We start from the raw sequence: 22,181 nt of genomic DNA on the forward strand, positions 1-22,181 counted from the left end.
ATCGTCACGTACACATCTACTCCTTTTGCACCTCCTTTCCTTTGGCACGTTGGAGCATCCTCCGTCTTTTCTCATCTATGCAAATTGTCGTGTTTGCTGAATTTGGGCATGCGGTAGTACGGCTCCTAGGAGCGGTACTCCCGCAGGCCCTTGCGGTAGTACCGCAAGCGCCCACGGTAGTACCGCTCCTTCGGAGCTGTAGTACCGTGGCCCCAGGCCAGGCGCTGCTGCGGCTGCAGTAGTATGGGTGGATGTAATTTTTTACATCCGCGCCCAACACGGTAATACCGCGCCCTGTGCGCGGTAGTACCGTGCGTTCTGGCCTGGCTCAGCAGCTTGCGCGGCAGTAGGAGCAGATGTAATTTTTTACATCCGCACCCCGCGCGGTAGTACCGCTCCTGGCTTGCAGTACTACCGTGTCGGATTTTTGCATAGGTCCCAACTCAGCGGAAGTTGCCACGGATGTATTTTTATATGTCCGTGCCTTCCCAATAACTAGTCTATCCCTGCCTTGCGGTAGTACCGCAAGGGGGAGCGGTAGTACCGCGCCAGCGGTTCTACCGCCCTCTGCTTCAGTGCATCTGGGCTGGTCTGGTTTTTGCTGCACGGGCGGTAGTACCGCGGGGCCATGCGGTAGTACCGCGTGCCCTTGCGGTAGTACCGCGTCCCTGGCGCGATAGTACCGTGCTACGCAGGCTGAGTTGGTGGATAACGGTTGGACTTGTCCCTCCACTATATAAGGGGTGTTTTCTTCTCCGAGTTGACCACTTCTTCCATCCCCAAGCTCCATTGTTGCTCCAAGCTCCATTTTCGCCCGATCTCTCTCCCTAGCCAATCAAACTTGTTGATTTTCCACCAAGAGAAATTTGATTCCCCCCACTAATCCCTTGCGGATCTTGTTACTCTTGGGTGTTTGAGCACCCTAGACGGTTAAGGTCACCGCGGAGCCATATTCCATTGTGGTGAAGCTTCGTGGTGTCGTTGGGAGCCTCCAATTAAGTTGTGGAGATTGCCCCAACCTTGTTTGTAAAGGTCTGGTCGCCGCCTCCAAGGGCACCAATAGTGGAATCACGGCATCTCGCATTGTGTGAGGGCGTGAGAAGAATACGGTGGCCCTAGTGGCTTCTTGGGGAGCATTGTGCCTCCACACCGCTCCAACGGAGACGTACTTCCCCTCAAAAGGAAGGAACTTCGGTAACACATCCTCGTCTTCACCGGCTGCACTCTTGGTTATCTCGTGCCTTTACTTGTGCAAACTTATTTGTGTTATATCCCTTGCTTGCTTGTGTGCTTGTTGTTGTTGCATCATATAGGTTACCCACCTAGTTGCATATCTAGACAACCTACTTTGATGCAAAGTTTAATTTGGTAAATAAAAGCTAAAAATTGTTAGTTGCCTATTCACCCCCCTCTAGTCAACTATATTGATCCTTTCAGAGAGAGATGTGGATCGGACTTGGGACGGATGGTCTCATGAAAACATGATACTCTACATTGGTCGGTGATGATCGGAGGTTCTCTATAGTAGGGGTTGAGGCATTATGGGCTACCTACCCAGGAGACTCAGTCGGTATAGCACATGCTCGACGCGGTGATCACGACGAGCGTTGATGTGAGAACAAGACACTGCGACAGACCAATGCACTAGTAGGAAGACAAAGTGTGCAAAAGGTGCTAAAGTAGTGTTGGCGAGAACCAGGGTTCAAGTTGGTGACTAGGTCTATCGGTACCTGAAGATGAACATGAGTTAACCATGAAAAATCTGAGAAAGTGGCGGAAAGTCTGAAGTTGTCAAAAACTGAGAGAGTACGTGGTCGTATATTCTGTGGTGTTCAGTGCATATGGCAAGGTGCAGATGACAAGTGCGATAGCTTTGGGACATGTAAAGACTATACAGAAGAAAGGGTGAGACAACTACGAATTTGACTCAGAGTGACACAAGATGAGGGTAAAATTCCTTCAAGTTTCAGACATCAATGGAGAAAGAGCTAGTATATTGAGTTCGGGGAACTCTTATATGTGGCGTCCAAAATGTGAGTCATTCACTTTCAGAAACAAATACTTCAGAAATTGGGAGGCGCAAACTAGAGTAAAGGAGTAACCTAATTTTGCTCGAGAGTTGATGGTGAAGAAGACAAGACGAAACTACAGTTGTAGGTGGAGTCACATCGACTCTGTAAGTAGCAGCAGTGCTCATGGTAAAATTTCAAGTTCATTATACATGGAAGTTTGATGCATGAATGAATCGGTGGAGAATATTCGTCAAGGTGGAGTTTGTTGAAATTGTGTTGGATATATTTATACATGGTACTCCCTCTGTAAAAATATATAAGAGCGTTTAGCACTAGGGAGTAGGTTACAGTTGGACTTGAGTCGTACGGTGTGTAGCCAGGGTATGATGTAGTGTCCCAGTGTGACTCTTGCATTCTAGATCTTTTATATAATATAGGAGTAGACACATGTTGTAACATATGCCAGCATAATAACATAAACACGCAAGGGAGCAGGCGGCGTGTGCTGGCACCCAGATGGTTGGTGTGCGGTATTGCAATGGTGTCATGCGGAGGAGCGTCCGTAGTCCTACCCTGGAGATATAGCTGTGTTGGTGAACCTCGGTAATAAATCTAGGTGTCATGGCTTGTGTGCTTGCTTGGTCTTCAAATGGCCCTTAAATATGAAGTCCCGTGATTCCTATGTAGCGTGCTTCATGAATTATGACAACTCAGGGCTTGATGACGACTTTATCAAAGTGGCTTTTTGGCCAAAGTCGTCATATATTGACGATTATTATGTCAATCAGGCCGATATGCTAACTCTGCTAGAGTTGCTGTAAGTTGGGGTCGCTTGCTTGAGAAGTGACGAAACCGATGACTATGTGGACACGACTTTTCTTCATGATGGTGTATGACGCATCTTGAGTGTGCCATCTTCCCCAACCTCACACTGTTCACACCTGGACATCGTCGTTCTGGATTGGAAAGTCGGAAGCTGGAAACAGTGCATGTGCTCTTATTTCTTGAGAGAACGGAAACTATGTATAGTTTACACAACCTTCCCCGAAGAAAAATTTAATGGTTTTTGACTTGACTCCACTGGTCCAAGTGGTCGCTTTCCGGACTGATCCTGTGTCTAACGACGTGCTTCGTCACCGACTCGAACGCAAAGGCAAAGTGGCCCACGAGTGATCGACTTGCGCTCAGGCACTTTGGGTTGGGTTGGGATTTCTCAAAAAAATGCACTTTGGGTTAGGTGGTCAAACAAAGAAAAATCTTGGATAGAGCAAATGCAAATATAGAGGGGAGACATCAGACATGACTAGCGGAGCTTCTTTTTTTTAGACACGGACATGGTGTCGGGCGTGCCGGCCTCCTGGCCAGCCCGAAGTCTGCGACCTTGGTTCGGAACTCGGAGTCCAGCAAGATGTTGCTGGTCTTAACGTTCCGTTGAACGATGGGCTGGGAGCACTCGTGGTGCATGTAGTAGTGCGCGGCGCCGATGGCTGACTCTGATCCTCGTGGGCCAGTCCAAACCACCCTCGACGACACGGAGTGCTCGGCCGCGTATTTGTATTGTTGTCATTAAGGATAAAACGATAAGGTTTATTCATATTGATTGAGTTTACTTTGTCTACATCATGTCATATTGTTTAAGGCGTTACTTCGTTTTTTATGAACTTAATACTCTAGATGCATGTTGGATAGTGGTTGATGTGTGCAGTAATATTAGTAGATGCAGATAGGAGTCGGTCTACTTGTCTCGGACACGATCTCCAGATCCGACTGGACTATGGGCAGACTGAACGGTCTCAGCGTGCCGACGCACTGTGTATGTGATCACTGGATTGCGACACCACAGCGTTCTGCGGCAACGCTGTCTGCAGGACCGCTTGGATTTGACGGATCCCTTCTCTGGCCGCAGAGCCAGGGGGTTGGATGGAATCAGCGATCCGAGTGGCCGCCGCGAGGTTTTGCAACGGGGTGCTGAGTACCTGGTACTTCCGAGGTTGGTCGCTCGGGAACAGCCGGTGCTTGTGCCGGCTGGAGCTAGGTTGCTGGCGAGTGTGGTCATCCAGCTCCTTCTGCAGCCGCTCAAGGCGGCCTCGCTCAGCCAAAGTGGCCAAGCGTGCTGACTTCATGGCCAGGGCCTCATGAGTCTTCCCGGTGATGGGAATGCTTAGGGCTTGCTCGTTCTTCCAGCGGAGCTCATCACGCTACTCCCAAGTGAGCGCCTGAGGAACATACGGCTCGTGGAGGGGAGAACGGTCTTACTCTCCACCGTCATTGGCGTGTCCGCGTGAAGGGCCCACGTTCCCGTCACGGGGACCTGTGCACCATGGAGGGCCGTGCGGCTCGGAGCCGGCCATCAGGACCTCGGCCATGGACTCGACGCTCTCACACCCAAACTCATCGGTGGAGTCCTCGTGGAGCTCACCGAAAAGGTCAAGGGCAGGCTCGCCAGGCTCGAGCACCGTCACATGGCCCGCCACGACGTGCCCGATCCAACGCTGGAACCGTGAACGCCCGGAGCACTAGCGGCGACGGCCAGCGGTCAGGAGACGGATCAGTCGATACGAGACCGAGGGCTGTCGGAGAGGGACTCCATACGAAGATGCGCGGAAGTGCGCCGCGCCACGGATGGGCAGCGACTCCACGTCTAGTGGGGCTTCCTGAAGCCATGTCGAGTCGTTGGCGATGAAGTTGAACGCCCCAAAATGAATCTCGCCGCCGACTAACTTAATGCTGATGAAATTCCACTGGCGCCGTAAAGTCGCTAGACGCGCTGCCCCACGGTGGGCGCCAACTGTCGGGGTTATGATCCTGACAATGAGTACTAGGGGTACGAAAGAGGAGCAGAGCCTAGCTACGGTGCAGGTGTAACACTTGGCGTTTACGAGTTTAGATAATGGCCCTACGTCCCATGCCTTGAGGCTTGTTTTCTGTTGGGTGGTGTGATTACAATGAAATGCTTCACCCTTGTACAGGAGGAAGAGTGCGGCTTATATAAAGTGCATTGCTGCCTCATCACTCCGCCGTCGCAAGGGTAGTTTGGGTGTATAACTACGTCAGTTACTAGTGGTAATGGCCAGACTACAACAGTTATCGTATATGAAAGTTCCTAACTACAGCAGTTACATGTAATGGTAGCCATGACTGTGTTAAAGTCCGCATTAAGACCACTCGACCGTTGCAGATCCCACATTGTTCCTTCACCGTACTTGTCCGAATAATGTTGACCTGGTGTGACGCCCGGATAATTAGGCTACAGTAACCCCACGTTAACGATGTCACGTCACCTCAGATTACTGTTGATAATCTCGCGTTAGTTCGAAACGATTCATATTCAAAAAATGAATTTAAATTAAACAATTAAAGTTTTCAAAAGTTAAAACTAAATTGTTCCTAATGTGTCAAATAATCCTTAGTAAATGCTGGTGGATAAATTATTTTTTAATAAAATATTTAAATGCACTAAAGTAATAGAAATGACAGCAAAAACAATTAATTAGACGCCTTTTTTATAAAGTTATAATAATAAAACTAAATTAGTAGTGTGCCAAAATAATTATGGCAGTGGACTCATTAGCAATACTAATTTAAGTGTTTACAGGGTATTTTATAAAACTAAAATAAAAGAAACTTTAGATGAAAACAGTAAAGGAAAAATAAATAAATAAAAAGAAAATACAAAACAAAACAGGAAAAAGGAACCCCTCCCCACTAGGCCAGTCGGCCCAGCTGCTAGCCAGGCCGGCCCAAACCGGCCCAGGCCGCCCCCTCACTCCACCATAACCCCCACCTCGGTCAAACCCTAACCCGTGACCCGCACCCACTCCCCCCACTCCCTCTCGATCTCTCTCGCCCTTCCCCGATCTGGATCGGGGCAACCCCCCGATCCCATCGCCCCATCGCCGCCTCGAGGTCGCCACCCCCCCTCGCGGAGCCGGCCCCTCCCGTCGCCCCACCGGCGCCGTGCCGCCCGTCCACGACCACGCTGTCACGGGACCCCGCCCGGAGCTACCTCGACCCCGCCGCACGAGGAACGCACCGCCGGAGCCCCTCACCGTCTTCCCCGAATCGCCGTCGCCCCGTCGTCCTCTTCTCCACTCCGTCGTCGCCGTTGTCCATGACATCCTCCCCCTGCCCCACTGCCACTCCCCTACATCGGGGGTGAGACCCCGTGCCCCGACTCCTCCTCTCATCCTCTGTCGCACGTGCACCACCGCGTCGGCCACGCCGACGCCCCCTTGCCGCTCCTGGCCTTGCCCCGTCGCGGGCTGCAACAACTGCTACTGTGCTGCGGCGCTACCGCCACCACCACTCCGGCCTCCTACCCGCGTCCTGCTTCGGCCGGCGCCCCATGGCCCCGTGCCTCGGCGCGCCTCGTCTCCGCCCTCTCCTCCTCCCGTGGCCGCGCCACCGCGCCGCCCGCGCGCCAATGGCCGCACCGGCGCCACCCCTCGCCTCCGCCCGCCGTGTCCCCGGCTGGCCGCGCCGGCGTGCCCCGCCGTCGGTGCCCTGGCGGCCTCGTCCCGCCCTGCGGGCGAGTGCTCGCTCCGGTGCGCCCGCACCAGCTGGGCCGAACCCGCATAGGCCTCTGGGCCACTGCCAAACGGGGCCCACTGCCCAGAACGTTTTTAATAAAAAAAGAATTAAAAATATAATAACAATAATAAAAATATTAATTAATTAAAGAATTAATTAGCTTAATTAATCATAATTAGAATAACCTAATCACTAGTTAACTTAATTAAACCCTGTTTAGCCTAATCTGTCAATGACACGGGGGCCCCACCCCCTGTTGACCAGTCAAACATTGACTGGTCAACTGGGTCCCCCTGGCCCACATGTCAGCCCCTGTGTAAACTGCTGTGTACACAGGGCTGGGTACATTTAGCAATTTCTCTTTTATTTTCGAATTAAAATAAATCCTGGAAATTTAGAAAATCATTTAAACTTATAAAAATCATATAAAATAATCCGTAACTCGGATGAAAATATTTTCTACATGAAAGTTGCTCAGAACGACGAGACAAATCCGGATATGCAACCCGTTCGCCCGCCACACATCCCTAGCATAGCAAACACGCAACTTTCCCCCTCCGGTTCATCTATCCGAAAACGCGAAACACCGGGGATACTTTCCCGGATGTTTCCCCCCTTCGCCGGTATCACCTCTTACCGCGTTAGGGCACACCTAACACCGTTGTTTGCTTTGTCATGCATCGTCATGCTTATGTTTGCATTATATTTATTGTTTCTTCCCCCTCTTCTCTCGTTAGACACCGAGACCAACGCCGCCGCTACCCAGTACGACTACGGTTTTGACGACCCCTCCTTCTTGCCAAAGCAACCAGACAAGCCCCCCCTTGATCACCAGATATCGCCTACTCTTCTCTATACTGCTTGCATTAGAAGAGTGTGCCATGTTACTGCTTTCGGTTAATCCTATTCTGCTGCATAGCCTGTCATTGCTGCTACAGTTGTTACCCTTACCTGCTATCCTACTGCTTAGTATAGGATGCTAGTGTTCCCTCAGTGGCCCTACACTCTTGTCTGTCTGCCATGCTATACTACTGGGCCGTGATCACTTTGGGAGGTGATCATGGGTATATACTATATACATTATATACATGACACATGTGGTGACTAAAGTCGGGTCGGCTCGTTGAGTACCCGCAAGTGATTCTGATGAGGGGGGCTGAAAGGACAGGTGGCTCCATCCCGGTAGAGGTGGGCCTGGGTTCCTGACGGCCCCGACTGTTACTTTATGGCGGAGCGACAGGGCAGGTTGAGACCACCTAGGAGAGAGGTGGGCCTGGCCCTGGTCGGCGTTCGCGGATACTTAACACACTTAACGAGATCTTGGTATTTGATCTGAGTCTGGCCATTTGGTCTATACGCACTAACCAACTACGCGGGAACAGTTATGGGCACTCGACGTCGTGGTATCAGCCGAAGCTCTTCTTGACGTCAGCGACGGAGCGGCGCGCGCCGGATTGGACTGGAACGCCTGCTAGGCTAGGTCTGCTTCCGGCCGCGTACGCAACATGCAGGTGTGCAATGGGCGATGGGCCCAGACCCCTGCGCGCATAGGATTTAGACCGGCGTGCTGACCTCTCTGTTGAGCCTAGGTGGGGCTGCGACGTGTTGATCTTCCGCGGCCGGGCATGACCCAGAAAAGTGTGTCCGGCCAAATGGGATCGAGCGTGTTGGGTTATGTGGTGCACCCCTGCAGGGAAGTTTATCTATTCGAATAGCCGTGTTCCTCGGTAAAACGACGACCCGGAGTTGTACCTTGACCTTATGACAACTAGAACTGGATATTTAATAAAACACACTCTTCCAAGTGCCAAATACAACCCGGTGATCGCTCTCTAACAGGGCGACGAGGAAGGGATCGCCGGGTAGGATTATGTTATAGGATGCTACTTGGTGAACTTACCATCTACTCTCTCCTACATGCTGCAAGATGGAGGTGGCCAGAAGCGTAGTCTTCGACAGGATTAGCTATCCCCCTCTTATTTTGGCATTCTGCAGTTCAGTCCACCGATATAGCCCTTTACACATATACCCATGCATATGTAGTGTAGCTCCTTGCTTGCGAGTACTTTGGATGAGTACTCACGGTTGCTTTTCTCCCTCTTTTCCCCTTTCTATACCTGGGTGTCGCAACCAGATGCTGGAGTTCAGGAGCTAGAGATCCCGAGGATGATTCTACATGGAGTTCGGCTTCGAGGAGTAGTTAGGAGGTCCCAGGCAGGAGGCCTTGCCTTTTCGATCGTTGCTACTTTTGTGCTAGCCTTATTAAGGCAAACTTGTTTAACTTATGTCTGTACTCAGATATTGTTGCTTCCGCTGACTCATCTATGATCGAGTACTTGTATTCGAGCCTCGAGGCCCCTGGCTTGTATTATGATGCTTGTATGACTTCTTTATGTTGTAGAGTTGTGTTGTGATATCTTCCCGTGAGTCACTGATCTTGATCGTACACATTTGCGTGCATGATTAGTGTACGATTTAATCGGGGGCGTCACACCTGGCCGACTGGAGGGAGCACGTCCGAGTGCCGTTGATGTGTCCAAGTGGACTTCCCGTTGTAAGCATCCGAATGGATCTACGGTCGAGAGACCTATCCATGATGGTGTGGGGCCCTAGATGGGCCTTAGATATGAGGTCCTTGACCCTACCTATTACAGGTGACCTCATCAACGCTAGATAGGTATATACTTCCTCCGATCCTAAATATAAATCTTTCTAGAAATTTCATTACGGACTACAAACAGATGTATATAGACGTAGATTCGCTCCGTATATAGTTTTTATTTAATCCCTAAAACTTGTATACTATTGTACTTGCGTAGCTCAGTCCGACTGGCGTATTTTCCTCTCTTTTCCCATTTATTTTTGTGCGATCACGACATAAATCTTCTAGAGATGTCGCGTGCTCACACGCTCGTAATCTACTACCAGGCGTTACTCACACACATTTGCACCCAATAAATCCTTTGCACCGTCAGTCGTCATGGCTGGATGGGAAATGTCGTGCGCGTGTCGTTTAATAAGGGTCGGCTATACAGCAGTGCTCTTTTACGTGGTCCGATTGGTCTGATGGTGATGGAGAGGTTATTATGACAGTAGCTTTGACTTGCGGTACCAAAATCAATCCTGGCCTATCCGAGGAGCACCGTCGAATTTTGGGGTGGGTTCTCTTCCTTGCTTGTGAGTTTTGGTGGGATTTGAGACGGGGATCGCTGGCGGTGATTTGTGGAAGGTTTTTGGCGTGGAAGGAGCGGGGAAGAGGGGTGGTGGTGGGCGTGGTTGATGGTGGAGTTGTAGCCGTTGTGGGCTTGTGGGGTAGGATGGTTGATGGTGTGGTGGTCAAGAAGCGCACGGCTGATTGGTTTTGACTCTGCCTGCCCGACCTGTAATAATCACGCCCGCTCGGAAACCTCATCTCATCTCCGCGTACTTGGTAAATATCGCCTAATTCCAACAAAATTTGGTAAATAAACATACAGTACCGATGGGTTAGATATTCGTACATATAGTATAATATATAAGAAAAACTCTTCTAATCAACCGGTGGATCACGTCGTATCGTCCGTCGCCTCCCACGCTTGACGCGTGTCCTTCATGGATTTAAATTTCTGCAATAAGTCCTTTGTTGCAAAAATTTATGTAATATAGCCCCTGTTGCATAAAGATTCTATAATCGGTCTTTTTAAAATTTCAGTAACAAAACCTCTGTTGCGAAAAAAATTCCGCAACAAGATTTCTGTTGTAAAAAATAAAAAATGCTGCAACAAGATATATGTTGTGATTTTTTTCCAACAAGTCATGTGTTGCAAAAAATAAAAAAAGCATAGGCTTGGGCGATTGCAACAAGCTGATTGTTGCAGAGAGCCTTCTGCAACATCACTCTTGTTGCAAAGGAGTGGCTGCTTACGTGAAAAAGGTTGAACGTATTTAGCGTGTCCATCCAATGGTCAACGAGCCGGCGGATATTTTCTTATTATCCACCGACCGACGCGTAGCGTCGCCCATAATATAGAAGACCCAAAGGATGTGATTCCATTAATCTCGTCCATCAAACAAGCTCAATCCAACAGCCTAAACTGTTAAAATTACGAGCGCACAACATGTTCACCAAATATAGGACTAATCACATAATTAATATGCACACAATATTTTACCTAATATTCGCATGCAATTAGTTTTACTGCCAAATATTAATGTGCATTGCACGTATACATACTTTCTCTATGTAGGTGTATAAGTCACAAAAATGGGACGCGGAGTTTTGGCTCACGAGCTCATCTGCACCCACGCTCAGAAAAAATTTCAAAATAAATACTAGAAAATTTTTAAAAATTCTAAATTTTTTTTGGGTGGTAGATAATTTGACGCGTGAGGTCCGCTTCAACTTTCAACTTATTTGAACATCTGAGCAACTCTCGGCAAAAAAGACAAAATCGAGGTCTGTAAAAATGTTTACTGTTCACGTACTGTTCTGACCCGATTTGTCTTTTTTGCCGAGAGCTACTCAGATGTTCAAATAAGTTGAAATTTGAAGCGGACCTCACGCGACAAATTATCTATCAGACAAAAAAATTAGAATTTTTTGAATTTTTTTATTATTTATTTTGATTCTTTTTTCTGAGCGGGAGCAGATGAGCCTGGGCACCGAATGATATCCGACAAAAAATGAGACATCTCTGTCTGTCTATATTGCCGAAGGATGTTTCCTGAACCGTTTTATTCACGTTTCATATTCCTCAGCCATTTATCGTATAGCATGTGTCAACATGTCGGTGGAAAAAGCTGTTTTCATTGGATTTAATCAAAAGTTTCCCTTTTCGGCACAGGATATATAGTTTTTTTAGAAACTTTCAATCAATTCATTTTCAATCATGGCAGTACAAAGAACAATAGAGGTAATAAAAATTACAACCAAGTTCGTATACCACCTAGCAACGACTACAAGCACTGTAGCGCCCCTCCCTTACCGGAGCCGGACAAACCTTGTTGTTGTAGACAGTCGGGAAGTCGTCGAGGTAAGGCCCCATAGGACCAACGCACCAGAGTAGCAATCATCGCCAATGAAGAAAGTCGTAAATCAGAAGGATCAAACATGTAAACACCCAAAAGAGGACGAACGAAGAACGGATCCAACAAATCCACCGAAGACCAGCACCGACCGAATCCTGTGGGATCTGACGGAAACAAACCTCCACACGCCCTCCGATGATGCTAGATGCACCATCAGGACGGGAATAGAATGTGGGAGACGTTATTCCTACTAAGGGACATCGCCGCCGCCACACAGCGAATCTAACAAGAACGAGAACGGGGTCCCTCCCACCGGCGAGGGACCGAGATCATCCATACCTCCATGGCCTAGAGGCCATCGGAGATGGGGCGGACTGGCGGCGGCGCTAACGGGAGGAAAAGAGCTTTTCTTGTGGAGGAGAAAAGAGATATGCATAGATAACTATCAATTTTTTTATGTAATTATAACTAGCGAACGTTCGCTGTAGGGGAGATGGCAAATGAACCATCTTAGATGACAACTTCAGTTATGAAACAAGACATTTAAAACAAAAATTGCCTTCTCATGAAAACAAATGCCATATCGCTTGAAGAAATTGCCACCTTTACCACTGCCGCACAAGTAAAAACGCCATGCGAGCGTTCGCAAATGCCACCCTACCTGGCTAACGTTCGTCAGATAAGGGTTCCTCTTTTTAATACGGTATAGACATAGACGCTTATATACACACACATATACTTACCCCTATAAACGCACACACGCATACTTTATCCCTATGAGCATCTCCAAGAGACTAAGCCGACATATAATCTTGCAAATGACAAGTTGCCTCATACGTCTATGTAGTCAACTGAAACCTCTCCTATCACTGACCGCACATCATAAGACCTGAAATAAATTCAGGAAAATATGGGCATTGGTGTCAAGTCTAGGATTTAAATTTTGATAACTTATATACCACTGTCCTACTAACCATTTAACCATAAGTTGGTTCGCGACGAACTATCATGTTTACCTATGTCAAGATGTGCTATAAACAAAACAGGGCTGAATAATTAAAAAATTTGCAAGGGCACGCACCTACCGAAATGCCTACAACCGTCTATCTACGCGGTGATCCGGACACATGTTTCCACGGAAATTGGTTGAAAACTGGATGGAAATTCTTTAACTGCCTGAATACGAGAAAGTATACGTGTTTATTCTATACAATACTTTGGCGAGCCCTTCTTATACATCTTTCTATCTGTGTGTATGCTACGTCTCCCATTCCGTTACATACTCTTTTCTTTTTGCGAGAGATTACATACTCTTTTCCACGAGTTGCATGCACTATTCTTCTTCTTCTTCTTCATTCGTCCCTGTCGTGTTCTGCTCTTATGTTCAAGTTTTGTTTCCTTCTCTTTCTTTTATATTTGCTTTCCCTATGTCCATTTACTTCCCTTTATGCCATCTTCATTCATCCGTTCGTCCTGTCCTACCCCTTCGCTAATTTAATGCATCGTTCTTTTGATGAAAAATTGATACATTTTCCCCAACTTTTGTGGTTCCAATACTGCTTCCTCCTGTTCATTCTATATTCATTTTCCTTCTCTGCAATAATTTTTCTTTATGTAATGTCCACTCAATACCTCCTCTCCTGCAATTATTTTCCTTTCCTGCTCTTATGTGAATGATGCCGCTCCTTTCCTGCCAATTCTTTTTCCCTAAACCTGCAAGTTTCTGTTGCGATGCCATGTCGCGAACCAAACAGAGGAGACATGCCTGCATCTGATCTTCTATAATTCAGAATAAGGAGGGTGGTATATATGATCACATGATCGAAACATTTATGATTTCTTCTGTTTCGTGATCCACATACTATATATATGTATGCAATACATGTTCAGTTTTTCTAAACTGAAAATGGCTCCTCCACCATGAACAGGTACCATGGGGTTTGACTAATGTATCATCAAAGTTTTTTTTTTTGAACCGGGCTAATCAATCAAAGAATGTGAAGCTAGGTTTGGACTTATAACTCTATCCTCTCGTACAGTATGTAAACTTGGAGTACTACCTGAATGAAGCTTCATCATTTGCCTGCTTACAGGCGCTGTTGCTCCTTAATTCAGACAGTGCTGTCGAAGTCACTCTTCTCCAAGAGCGTCTGCAAGAGCGGAGTCACCTTGCCCTTCTGGTGCGTCTGCTCGGAGCACCTGAGCAGCTTCTGCAGCACGTACTTCATGGTCGGCCGCGACGACGGCGACTCTGTCGTGCACATCAGGCCTAGCCTGAACACGAATTCGATCTCCTCGGAGAATCCCGCGTTTCTGATGCGACTGTCTGTGGCTCCGTCGATGCTTCCTCCTGATTGGCACAGGCGCCGCGCCCATTCCGCCAGGGACCCGTCCTCGCCGCCGTCGTTGGCCGCCCGCCCGAGCTCCAGGAGCACCACGCCGAAGCTGTACACGTCCACCTTCTCCGTCACACTCGTCGTGTTAGCGCACTCTGCACATCAGCATATGAAGGTGTGAAAATTTAGCTACTGACGAGTGACGACCAGGGATGGTTCGGTTCCTTACCTGGAGCCATGTAGCCGAACGACCAGGCAACGGCGGACATGGTGTCGGGCGTGCCGGCCTGCACCAGCATCCTAGCCAGCCCGAAGTCTGCGACCTTGGTTCGGAACTCGGAGTCCAGCAAGATGTTGCTGGTCTTGACGTTCCGGTGAACGATGGGCGGGGAGCACTCGTGGTGCAGGTAGCGGAGCCCCTGCGCGGCGCCGACGGCGACTCTGATCCTCGTGGGCCAGTCCAAACCACCCTCGTTGGACGACGCGGAGTGCCCGGCGCCGTGGGGGAGAGCGTGCCTGTGGAGCCACCCGTCGAGGCTGCCGTTGTCCATGTGGTCGTACACGAGGAGCTTGTCGCCGGAGTCGGCGTGGGAGAGGCAGCACAGGAGCCTGACGATGTTCTTGTGCCGGACGCCGCCGAGGATGCTGGCCTCCGACTCGAACTCGCGCTCCAGCCTCTCTTCCACCTTCCCGGCGCTCCGTATTTTCTTCACGGCAGCGGCGCCGGCCTTGCCGTTGTACCGGTTGGTGTACGCGGCGCGGTACACGCGTCCCGACCCGCCGCTGCCGACGAGGTTCTCTTCGGTCAGCGCCCGGAGTATGGCCGCCTCCCCGAAATCCAGGGTCTGAAAAGGCGTGATCTTCCAGCTACCGTCCTGTGCCGCGCGCTTCCTTTTCCTGATGTCGCGGACGATGAAGAAGGCGAAGGCCATGATAAGGACAAGGAGCACGCCGGCAGCGACAGGAGGCCAGTGCGGAGCTCCGGCGAGACGCCCCCGGAGGAGGAGATGGCTTGTGATCTCGCAGCACAGTAGCGCGCCGGTGAGGTAGCCGGGGCCCAGACCGGCATGGCAGAGGCCGGGGTTGTCGAGGAAGCTCCGGTCGTAAGCGGCGATGGCGAGTCCTGCCGGTACATGGCCGTCGAGCTGGTTGGATGACAGGTTGAGCGAGCTGAGCTTTAGCTTGGCAAGCGGTGGCGGTATGTCGCCGGATAGCTTGTTTGATGACAGGTCAAGCGCGTTGAGCACCCGCATGGCGCCCAATTCAGCCGGTATCTCGCCGGCGAGCTGATTCTTGCTCAGGTCCAACTGCGTCAGCAAGCGGAGCTTGGCTACGCTCCTCGGGATCTCGCCAGAGAGCTGGTTACCTGACAAGTTCATCGTCTGCAGCAGCGGCACGCCGTTGCCGATGTCGGCAGGGAGCTCGCCGTGGAGGTAGGTAAGTGACAAATCGAGGTGCCGGAGCGAAGCGCACCGGTAGATGCTGGTCGGGAAGGCGCCGGCGATGTGGTTGTTGGAGAGGTTGAGGCTCCTGAGGCTGGAGAGGCCGCCGATGGCGTCCGGGAACGAGCCGGCGACGCAGGCGTTGGCGAGGGAGAGGCTCGTGACGCGCCCGGAGGACGCGTCGCAGATCACGTAGGGCCAGGTGCAGTGGTCGCTGGAGCTGTTCCATGCCGCCAGCACGGGCGGGTCGCCCCACGCGCGCTTGATCCGGATGAGAAGCTGCCCCTCACGGGCGGTCTGGGCGCCCGCGCGGTGCAGGAGGCAGCAGGGGAGGAGGAGGAGCACGAGGGATGGTAAGGTGGCCATGACTAGAGTCGTTTCTGGGCTGGGCTTCTTCGTGAGTATTTAACAAAAAACTACCACGTCTCGTGAAAGAGCATTTTTATGGTACCTATACTGTTATCTCTACTCCTAATGTCTCAGTTGGTAGTCTGAGTTTCGGATTTAATTTCGTCCACCTTTCATGGTTTTTTTTACCTCCTCCCACCTCCCACTTTCAAATAAACCAACCAAAACCACGTTCACGTAGTTCTCTCGCACGCCAGAAAAACGGACGAAATTAAACCTACGAAATTAAACCAGCGAAAAAAGTTCCGCTACTCGCACGAGCGAGCGAGCAGCGAGGCGCCCAGAGAGCCCTCGAGCGAGAACCCCGCTGTCGTCTCCCTCAGAAGCAGCCGCCCGCCGAATCAAATCGCGCTGCCAGCCTCGTCCGCCTCGCCGTGCCTGCGTCCCTCCCCGGACGGCGGCGACGATGGAGGGATCCACTGGCGCTGGCCAGGCCCCCGGCCGATGGACGCGCCGGATCGTCGCTCCTCTGGGCCAGCCCCTCCCGCCGCGCTGGATCACGTGGCAGCCTAGGTAACCCTAACCAGCCCCCGATCTTCGCATCTCTCCCTGAATCCCTCCTCCTCCACGAGCCGTGCGGTGTACTTCCCTCCCACACGCTGCTCCTCTCCCTCCCCAAATCAACATGGATCTCGCGCTGCTGGATCCCCTCCTCTCCCTCCCTGATTTGCCGTGAATCTTGTGCTGCGAGAGCTGCTCCTATCCCTTCCCTGGCCGCCATGGATCTTGCCAGGCACCATCGGAGGAAGCCCCACACCCAGGCTTGATGTGCTGGGGCTATACTGTCATCTTTTGGATCTCATAGATCACTGAATTTATGTTCAGCATAAAAAAAAGGCTGCTTGGCTGCACCAATTCCATGTAGCTAATAAACTATGAGACAACATTTTTTCGGAATCTCCAGCATTTGATTCATTTTCGGTGCTGTATGTGAAATAGTATGATTTATGGATACTGGGATGCATCAACGCAATTTTATAGCCTTAGTCTATAATCTGATTGATGATTGTTACATACATAAACTCCTGATTCTTCCATACAACAAAACAGTTCGTCAGTTGTTTTACTCGTGTATTCTCACATAATATTTTTTTTCTGAGTTACAAAAATAATGCATAACATGTTGATCACAATACTGTGCCAGCTTGTCAGAGATGGCAAAGCTGTTATATATAGGGTACGGCTCCGAGCTAGCCGATGCCTACTGTATCCAGTGTTCTGTTGCATCCGGTGCGACCTCAAAGAATACCTTCTTCTAGCTGGGCGTTGAGCGCCTCAGGGACGACGAGGTGCAGCGCCTGGGGTGGAAGCAGTTCAACTACACGATGAAGAAGTGAGTGAAGGGGTTAAGATGGTTGCGTTGTGCGTGCGCTGCTTGCTTGCCGGTGAGTGTCGCCTCTGTGACTAGGTGTTCTTTGCTGTCTATGCCCTCTGTAGTTTAAGGTGTTTGTTCTTTTAGCAGCCATTAAAATACTGCAATGTAAATGAATGTCTTCTCTATGTCTACAGCATGCACTTGAAGTATAGAACTAAAGGCAGTGTTTTGTCTATACAATATATTAGTATGTTATACATGTTTTTGATTCTAAGTGTATTATAAATTAGTATAGACTATCTATCATCCTTTCATTCAGTTTTTGCAGAGAAGTTCCGTTGCCTCGCAAATATTAAAAAACTTAAATACAGTGAATGATTGTGTTTTCAGATGGAAAACGCCATTTCCAGTAATAGTTGGACAACCTCAAAAGAATTGCTCGAGTAACATGTTTCCAAGCAGCATACTGCATAATCTTTCAAATTATAGGCAAAGTTATACAAGAAACACTGACCTAGGAGTTAGTGTAGTACTTTGTTCATCATTCCATAATTTCTTTGCACCTAGACGTGGATCCTAATGGCTTACTAAGATCTTAATTTTCCATCATGGTGGTTTGAGTTTGTTGCCTGCGCTTATTACTAGGAAATGAAGCTCTCAGCCTGGTTCTAACAAACTTAACTGAACTTCTGTACACGAGATAAATAAATACAGTGTATTAAGATGTTAAGAGTCCTTATACTGATATTTTATTTAGTTCTTTTTATTCAAGGATACATTAATTAAGTTTCAAAGTTAATTGTCATTTTTAGTAAATTGGTGTGTGGTAGCATTCTTTAGGTAGTTGATTACGTCACTTGAATCTTTGCAGCTGTTGCATATAGCTTGTGGCTGTGGTTGTCCAGCCGGGTTATCTCTGGCTGCAGAACACTGTTTTAAATAGCCCGCTATAGCGTTTACAAAAGGTCTTGCGTTAAGAGACTTTGATCCAAATAAATGAACAAACATTTTAAATAGCGCGCTATAGCTCCGCTATAGCACGCTATAGCATTTGGAAGAGGTCCGTCGCTAAGATGCTTAGCACGCTATTTAAAACTATGCTGCAGAATCATCAAAGAAAGGATCCACTGCTGGTCTCATTGGCCTTGATCTTCCATTCACAAGCAATTAATGTTTATGGGAGCACGAATTCAAAGTAGCACATTTTCGCGGCTGTGAAATGCAGCAACATGTTTGGATAGCTGACCAAAAAGGATCTCACTGAAAAACTGAAATATTTAAGTAACACGTCAACGACGGCTGCGTCCTGCGTGTTGGCAAGGCGGCGGCGACGGATGGTGTGCAGGATGCGGCCTTTTTTGTGTATAGCTCTCTAAACTTGACAGTTGAGTTTCTTTTTGGTCATGTTAAAACTGAGTTTCTGTTAGTTCAGTTTGCACAAGCGGCCATAGTGCGGACCATCAGGAGACAGGGGCACACAAGCACCAGCACGGCAGCACCACCATCAGAACACACCAGACGGCTCGCATAGGGAATACTTCAAGATGGACACTGGTGGTACAACATGGCTTACTATCATCTGTTTACACATGGCTAATTTGACGGAATAGCTTTGGCCATCTTTGATATATGTTACTCCTACTACAGATTTCGCTCCCTCTTCTCCAAGAAATTCCCTACTAGCTACACTTGACATGAGAGTCCAATTTGAATTCCCATAAATGAGAGGAAAGCTATGATTCGTTCGCTCCACTTTTAGCTTTGTATCTCCCCCTGAAGACATCCTCCCTGAACTACTTGATTTCAGCCATCAGGTCCAGGCTTCTACTGAATGGTGTCCTCTGTCTCCAGCGCCCATTTCCGCTTAGCGAGTTGTTGGATTGCATCCTACTTCTTATTTTCCTCCTGCACACCGTCTCCCTTTGTGTCGTCAATCACGTACTATAACATTTGACAAATAGTATGTGTTGTGTTGGTGTCAGCATGCCAGCACTACATGAATGATCCCACTGCTGCAGACTTCAGCCAATACTGGAATGAATGAAACAATGTCTTCTCATCAAGGAAAAGACTTGTGTTCTCCTTATAGAACATAATTTATTATGTGAGGGATTTGCCATTACAACATCTTGTCCAGGGTATGATTTTTCTTCCACTAAACTGAACTGCCTCGCATACAATTGTATGTAATACCCCCTTTTCCAAAAATATATGACATCTGCTTGGCGGTAGGCCATGCTTGGCATCGCCTCGTCCTGGTCTTCGGCGCTCCTACAGGAACTGGGCGCCAGTGTGGTCGAGCCAAGTACAACACCAACAAGCGACAACAGCGCACCACTCTGTAAGGAATTATGGCTCTTGTTTCAATAAATTTGAAATTGGACGTGCATGTGTATATAACTCTACTTGATTCTTCTGTACAGAATATGAACCGAGATGGAGTGGAATGTTAAATATGTGCATAGCATGTCTCGATTGAGCAATCTGTTTACTGATGGCAAAGATGTCTTATGAATACAATTTTTTTGTTCAATTGTTTTAGGAGATTTTGACTCAATTATGTCTTCCTATGGGTAAAATAGTTATGCTGAACCATGGTGCCGTCATACAAACAGTGTAGATTTCAGAGCTAGCGTATACTTCCTAGATGTTGAGTAATTGTTTGTAACTTGCTTATAGACCTCAGTAGTTTAGTTGTTTGTAACTTTGCTCACATACTTCAGTAGTTTGGTGTGAAAAATGAAAGGGTATCTAGAAAAGTATTGGGTTAGTGCTACCGATGACATTTGAAATAAGTAAATAAACACACAAGGTTTGAATTTTATTTATTTTTAGTTTTCCAGATAATGTGGTTCATGCTGATGTGATCAGAGACATTATGATTGATGCTACATCCTCTCTTTGTCCATAGATCTAGGTTTTTACACATCGCTGGTACTTGTTATATTGTTTGGATCTGACTGTTCTGCGTAATCATCAAAATTAACTGTGACCAGGATCCATGCGGGAAACATGCAGTGTACAGAGAAATCAGGTCAGCTACCTTGCCTTTGGAATTTTTGAGAAAGTGAATAGAGGATGTAACAAACCAACCCATGATCTTGCAGCGCTTTCACAGGCTGATAGGAGAAAATTTTGGGTGGGGCCTGCATGTTTCGAGAGAATTGTCGTGTCATAGTGCTAACTAGGAAAATGTTGAGGAGGTCCTGTTGCGTCCCATGTTCAATATAAGGTAAAAGAAATAATAAACTCCTGGTTCTACCAAACGTGTGAACTTAAAATGAAATCACGCGTATGACGCCACTATACTATATTGTACTGTTCTATCAAGAAAAACACCCTCCATTTGGAGGGAATAAATCTCTTACAAATACCAATGAAACATGGCCAAGCAAGAGCAAGCTATTATTTTTTAAGTACCAAATGCTTTCTCCTCTTTTACAACCGGTTGTGAGAAGATATATTGCCGAACTGAAATTTTTGTATTATTTTTAACATATGTGAACTGGGTGGTCATTTTAGATCTAAGACATTAGTCATATATTTAAACTACAAAATGTAGTTCTATTCTCCAAACAAAGGGGACAAGATATATGTCCATATTACAATTTCTGTAATTTTTGTAAAAAAATGTGAACTGGGCGATCATTTATATCCAAGACATTAGTCATACATATGTTACATTCAAATCAATTTTTGTACTTTGTCAAGGGATATAAATATAAAATATGAAACGTTTAGCCATGTGATCAAAGTAGATTTTGTCCGAACCGATCTAATTCTGGAAATTATCTGTTGTTTGAAATATAAATATTTAAATCAATATGAAATTAAATATTTACATTCATATATTTGGTTAGTATGTGAATCAACTAACCAATCAGCTACCAAAAATTACAGGGGGTGTTAAAAGGGACTCGAAGCATTTTCATGTGTCGATGGCACGAGAGATCCTCCCGATACTCTCCTCAAGGTTGACCCAACTAGATCCTGATGCGCCAGCGGCACGGGTGGTCAGGCCTGAGCAGCGAGCTCTTCTGCCCCCTCCTCATTGGATCGGCGGCCAGGGAGGCCAGATCGTGTGGCACGAGAGAAGGCTCATGTGTGAGGAAGGGGAGCAGCAACATGCGTCGATTGGGGAAGGGAGGAGCAACGGGTGCCACTGAAGGGAGGGGAGCAGCGCCAAGCGCGGAGGGAGGGGAGCACGGGAGCCCCAAGGGAGGCGGAGCAGCGGCAGGTGGCGTGGAGGTTGGAGATCTTGGTGAGGACGGCGCGACGCGAGGTCATGGTGGCATGTGTCGGAGCAGTGGTAGGTGGCGTGTGCAGGTAAATAGCAACATCACTACCTCTTTTATTATGTGCATATTACATTTTGAATATTTCAAGTAACCAGATGGACGTGAACATATACACATAATCCACTTTCCGGTTGAAGCTTATTTTCTTGCATGAGTGGTGAAGAAAATGAGTGACAAGGATGATGAGAATAAAGGGAGTGCAATGTGGTTATTGAAGAAGGGCAAGGAAGAGGAAGACACATGTTAGTCGGGTGAAGTCAGCAGCGATCGCTATCAGTGATGTTATTGGCCAAATAGGTTGTCTAAACATTTTGCTAGGTCTCCCTCAGGGATGATGGTGTAACCTTGTTTCAAGTAGATAAACAGAAGTGGGCTAAAAGAGTGTCATATTACAACAGATCAGTTGGTGTGAAACTAGATGTTGGACTAATACGTAATGTAATGGGCATGAATGCATTCTTTTGAGGATTGGTGGTTGCAGCAGCGCCTGATCATGGTTATAAATCTTTTTGCTGCTAAAAAGACGTTGTCACTTGGAGAAATATATGATAGGGCCTGATTGGAGTTTATCATAACCGGTAAGTATGGATACTTAATTTTCTTATCTTATACAAATTACATAGGATTCCATTTCCTTGCTTGCTTGTGCGTATATTATGGCAACAAAAACACACCGCAGATTTTGCTTTTACTTTTCCATATTAACACTGAAAAGATGACCCACAAAGACACATAAATAACTAGATTAAAGGGTGGACATATAAGTTTGAGACCTGGTTATGGCCGCCGTACTCGGGGAAGGTGCGATGCTGTGATGAGCAGCAGGTTGCATC

The 22,181-nt window shown here is 47.9% G+C and overlaps 1 protein-coding gene and 1 long non-coding RNA gene across 4 annotated transcripts; one reads left to right on the plus strand and one right to left on the minus strand.

Moving 5' to 3' along the window:
• Nucleotides 1–13,530: 13,530 nt before the first annotated feature.
• On the minus strand, nucleotides 13,531–15,693 carry LOC109775230 (receptor-like protein kinase HSL1). Its single transcript, XM_040402595.2, has 2 exons — nucleotides 14,115–15,693; nucleotides 13,531–14,040 (listed from the first exon to the last, which is right to left on the minus strand). The coding sequence occupies exons 1-2, from the start codon at nucleotides 15,691–15,693 to the stop codon at nucleotides 13,661–13,663; spliced, it is 1,959 nt and encodes a 652-aa protein (XP_040258529.1). The 3' UTR covers nucleotides 13,531–13,660.
• A 2,463-nt stretch (nucleotides 15,694–18,156) lies between these two features.
• LOC109775239 (uncharacterized) lies at nucleotides 18,157–21,923 on the plus strand. Of its 3 annotated transcripts, XR_006672279.2 has the most exons (6): nucleotides 18,157–18,412; nucleotides 18,483–19,188; nucleotides 19,283–19,391; nucleotides 20,047–20,084; nucleotides 20,158–20,282; nucleotides 20,951–21,923. It is a non-coding gene; the product is annotated as an uncharacterized lncRNA (long non-coding RNA). The 3 variants fall into 3 exon arrangements; XR_012205149.1 differs by having other exon boundaries at nucleotides 18,157–19,188; nucleotides 20,169–20,282; nucleotides 20,951–21,920; XR_002235774.4 differs by having other exon boundaries at nucleotides 18,157–19,188; nucleotides 20,951–21,919.
• The last annotated feature ends 258 nt before the right edge of the window (nucleotides 21,924–22,181 follow it).

The sequence above is a fragment of the Aegilops tauschii genome, chromosome 3, assembly GCF_002575655.3.
Source record: "Aegilops tauschii subsp. strangulata cultivar AL8/78 chromosome 3, Aet v6.0, whole genome shotgun sequence".
In the NCBI taxonomy this organism is placed as follows: Eukaryota; Viridiplantae; Streptophyta; class Magnoliopsida; order Poales; family Poaceae; genus Aegilops; species Aegilops tauschii.

Bases quoted from the DNA above. Each gene is read 5' to 3' on its own strand.
- LOC109775230 (XM_040402595.2), bottom strand. From the start codon at position 15,693: ATGGCCACCTTACCATCCCTCGTGCTCCTCCTCCTCCCCTGCTGCCTC. The intron at 14,041-14,114 runs GTAAGGAACCGA...GCTGATGTGCAG, and splicing joins GTTCGGCTACATGGCTCCAG to AGTGCGCTAACACGACGAGT.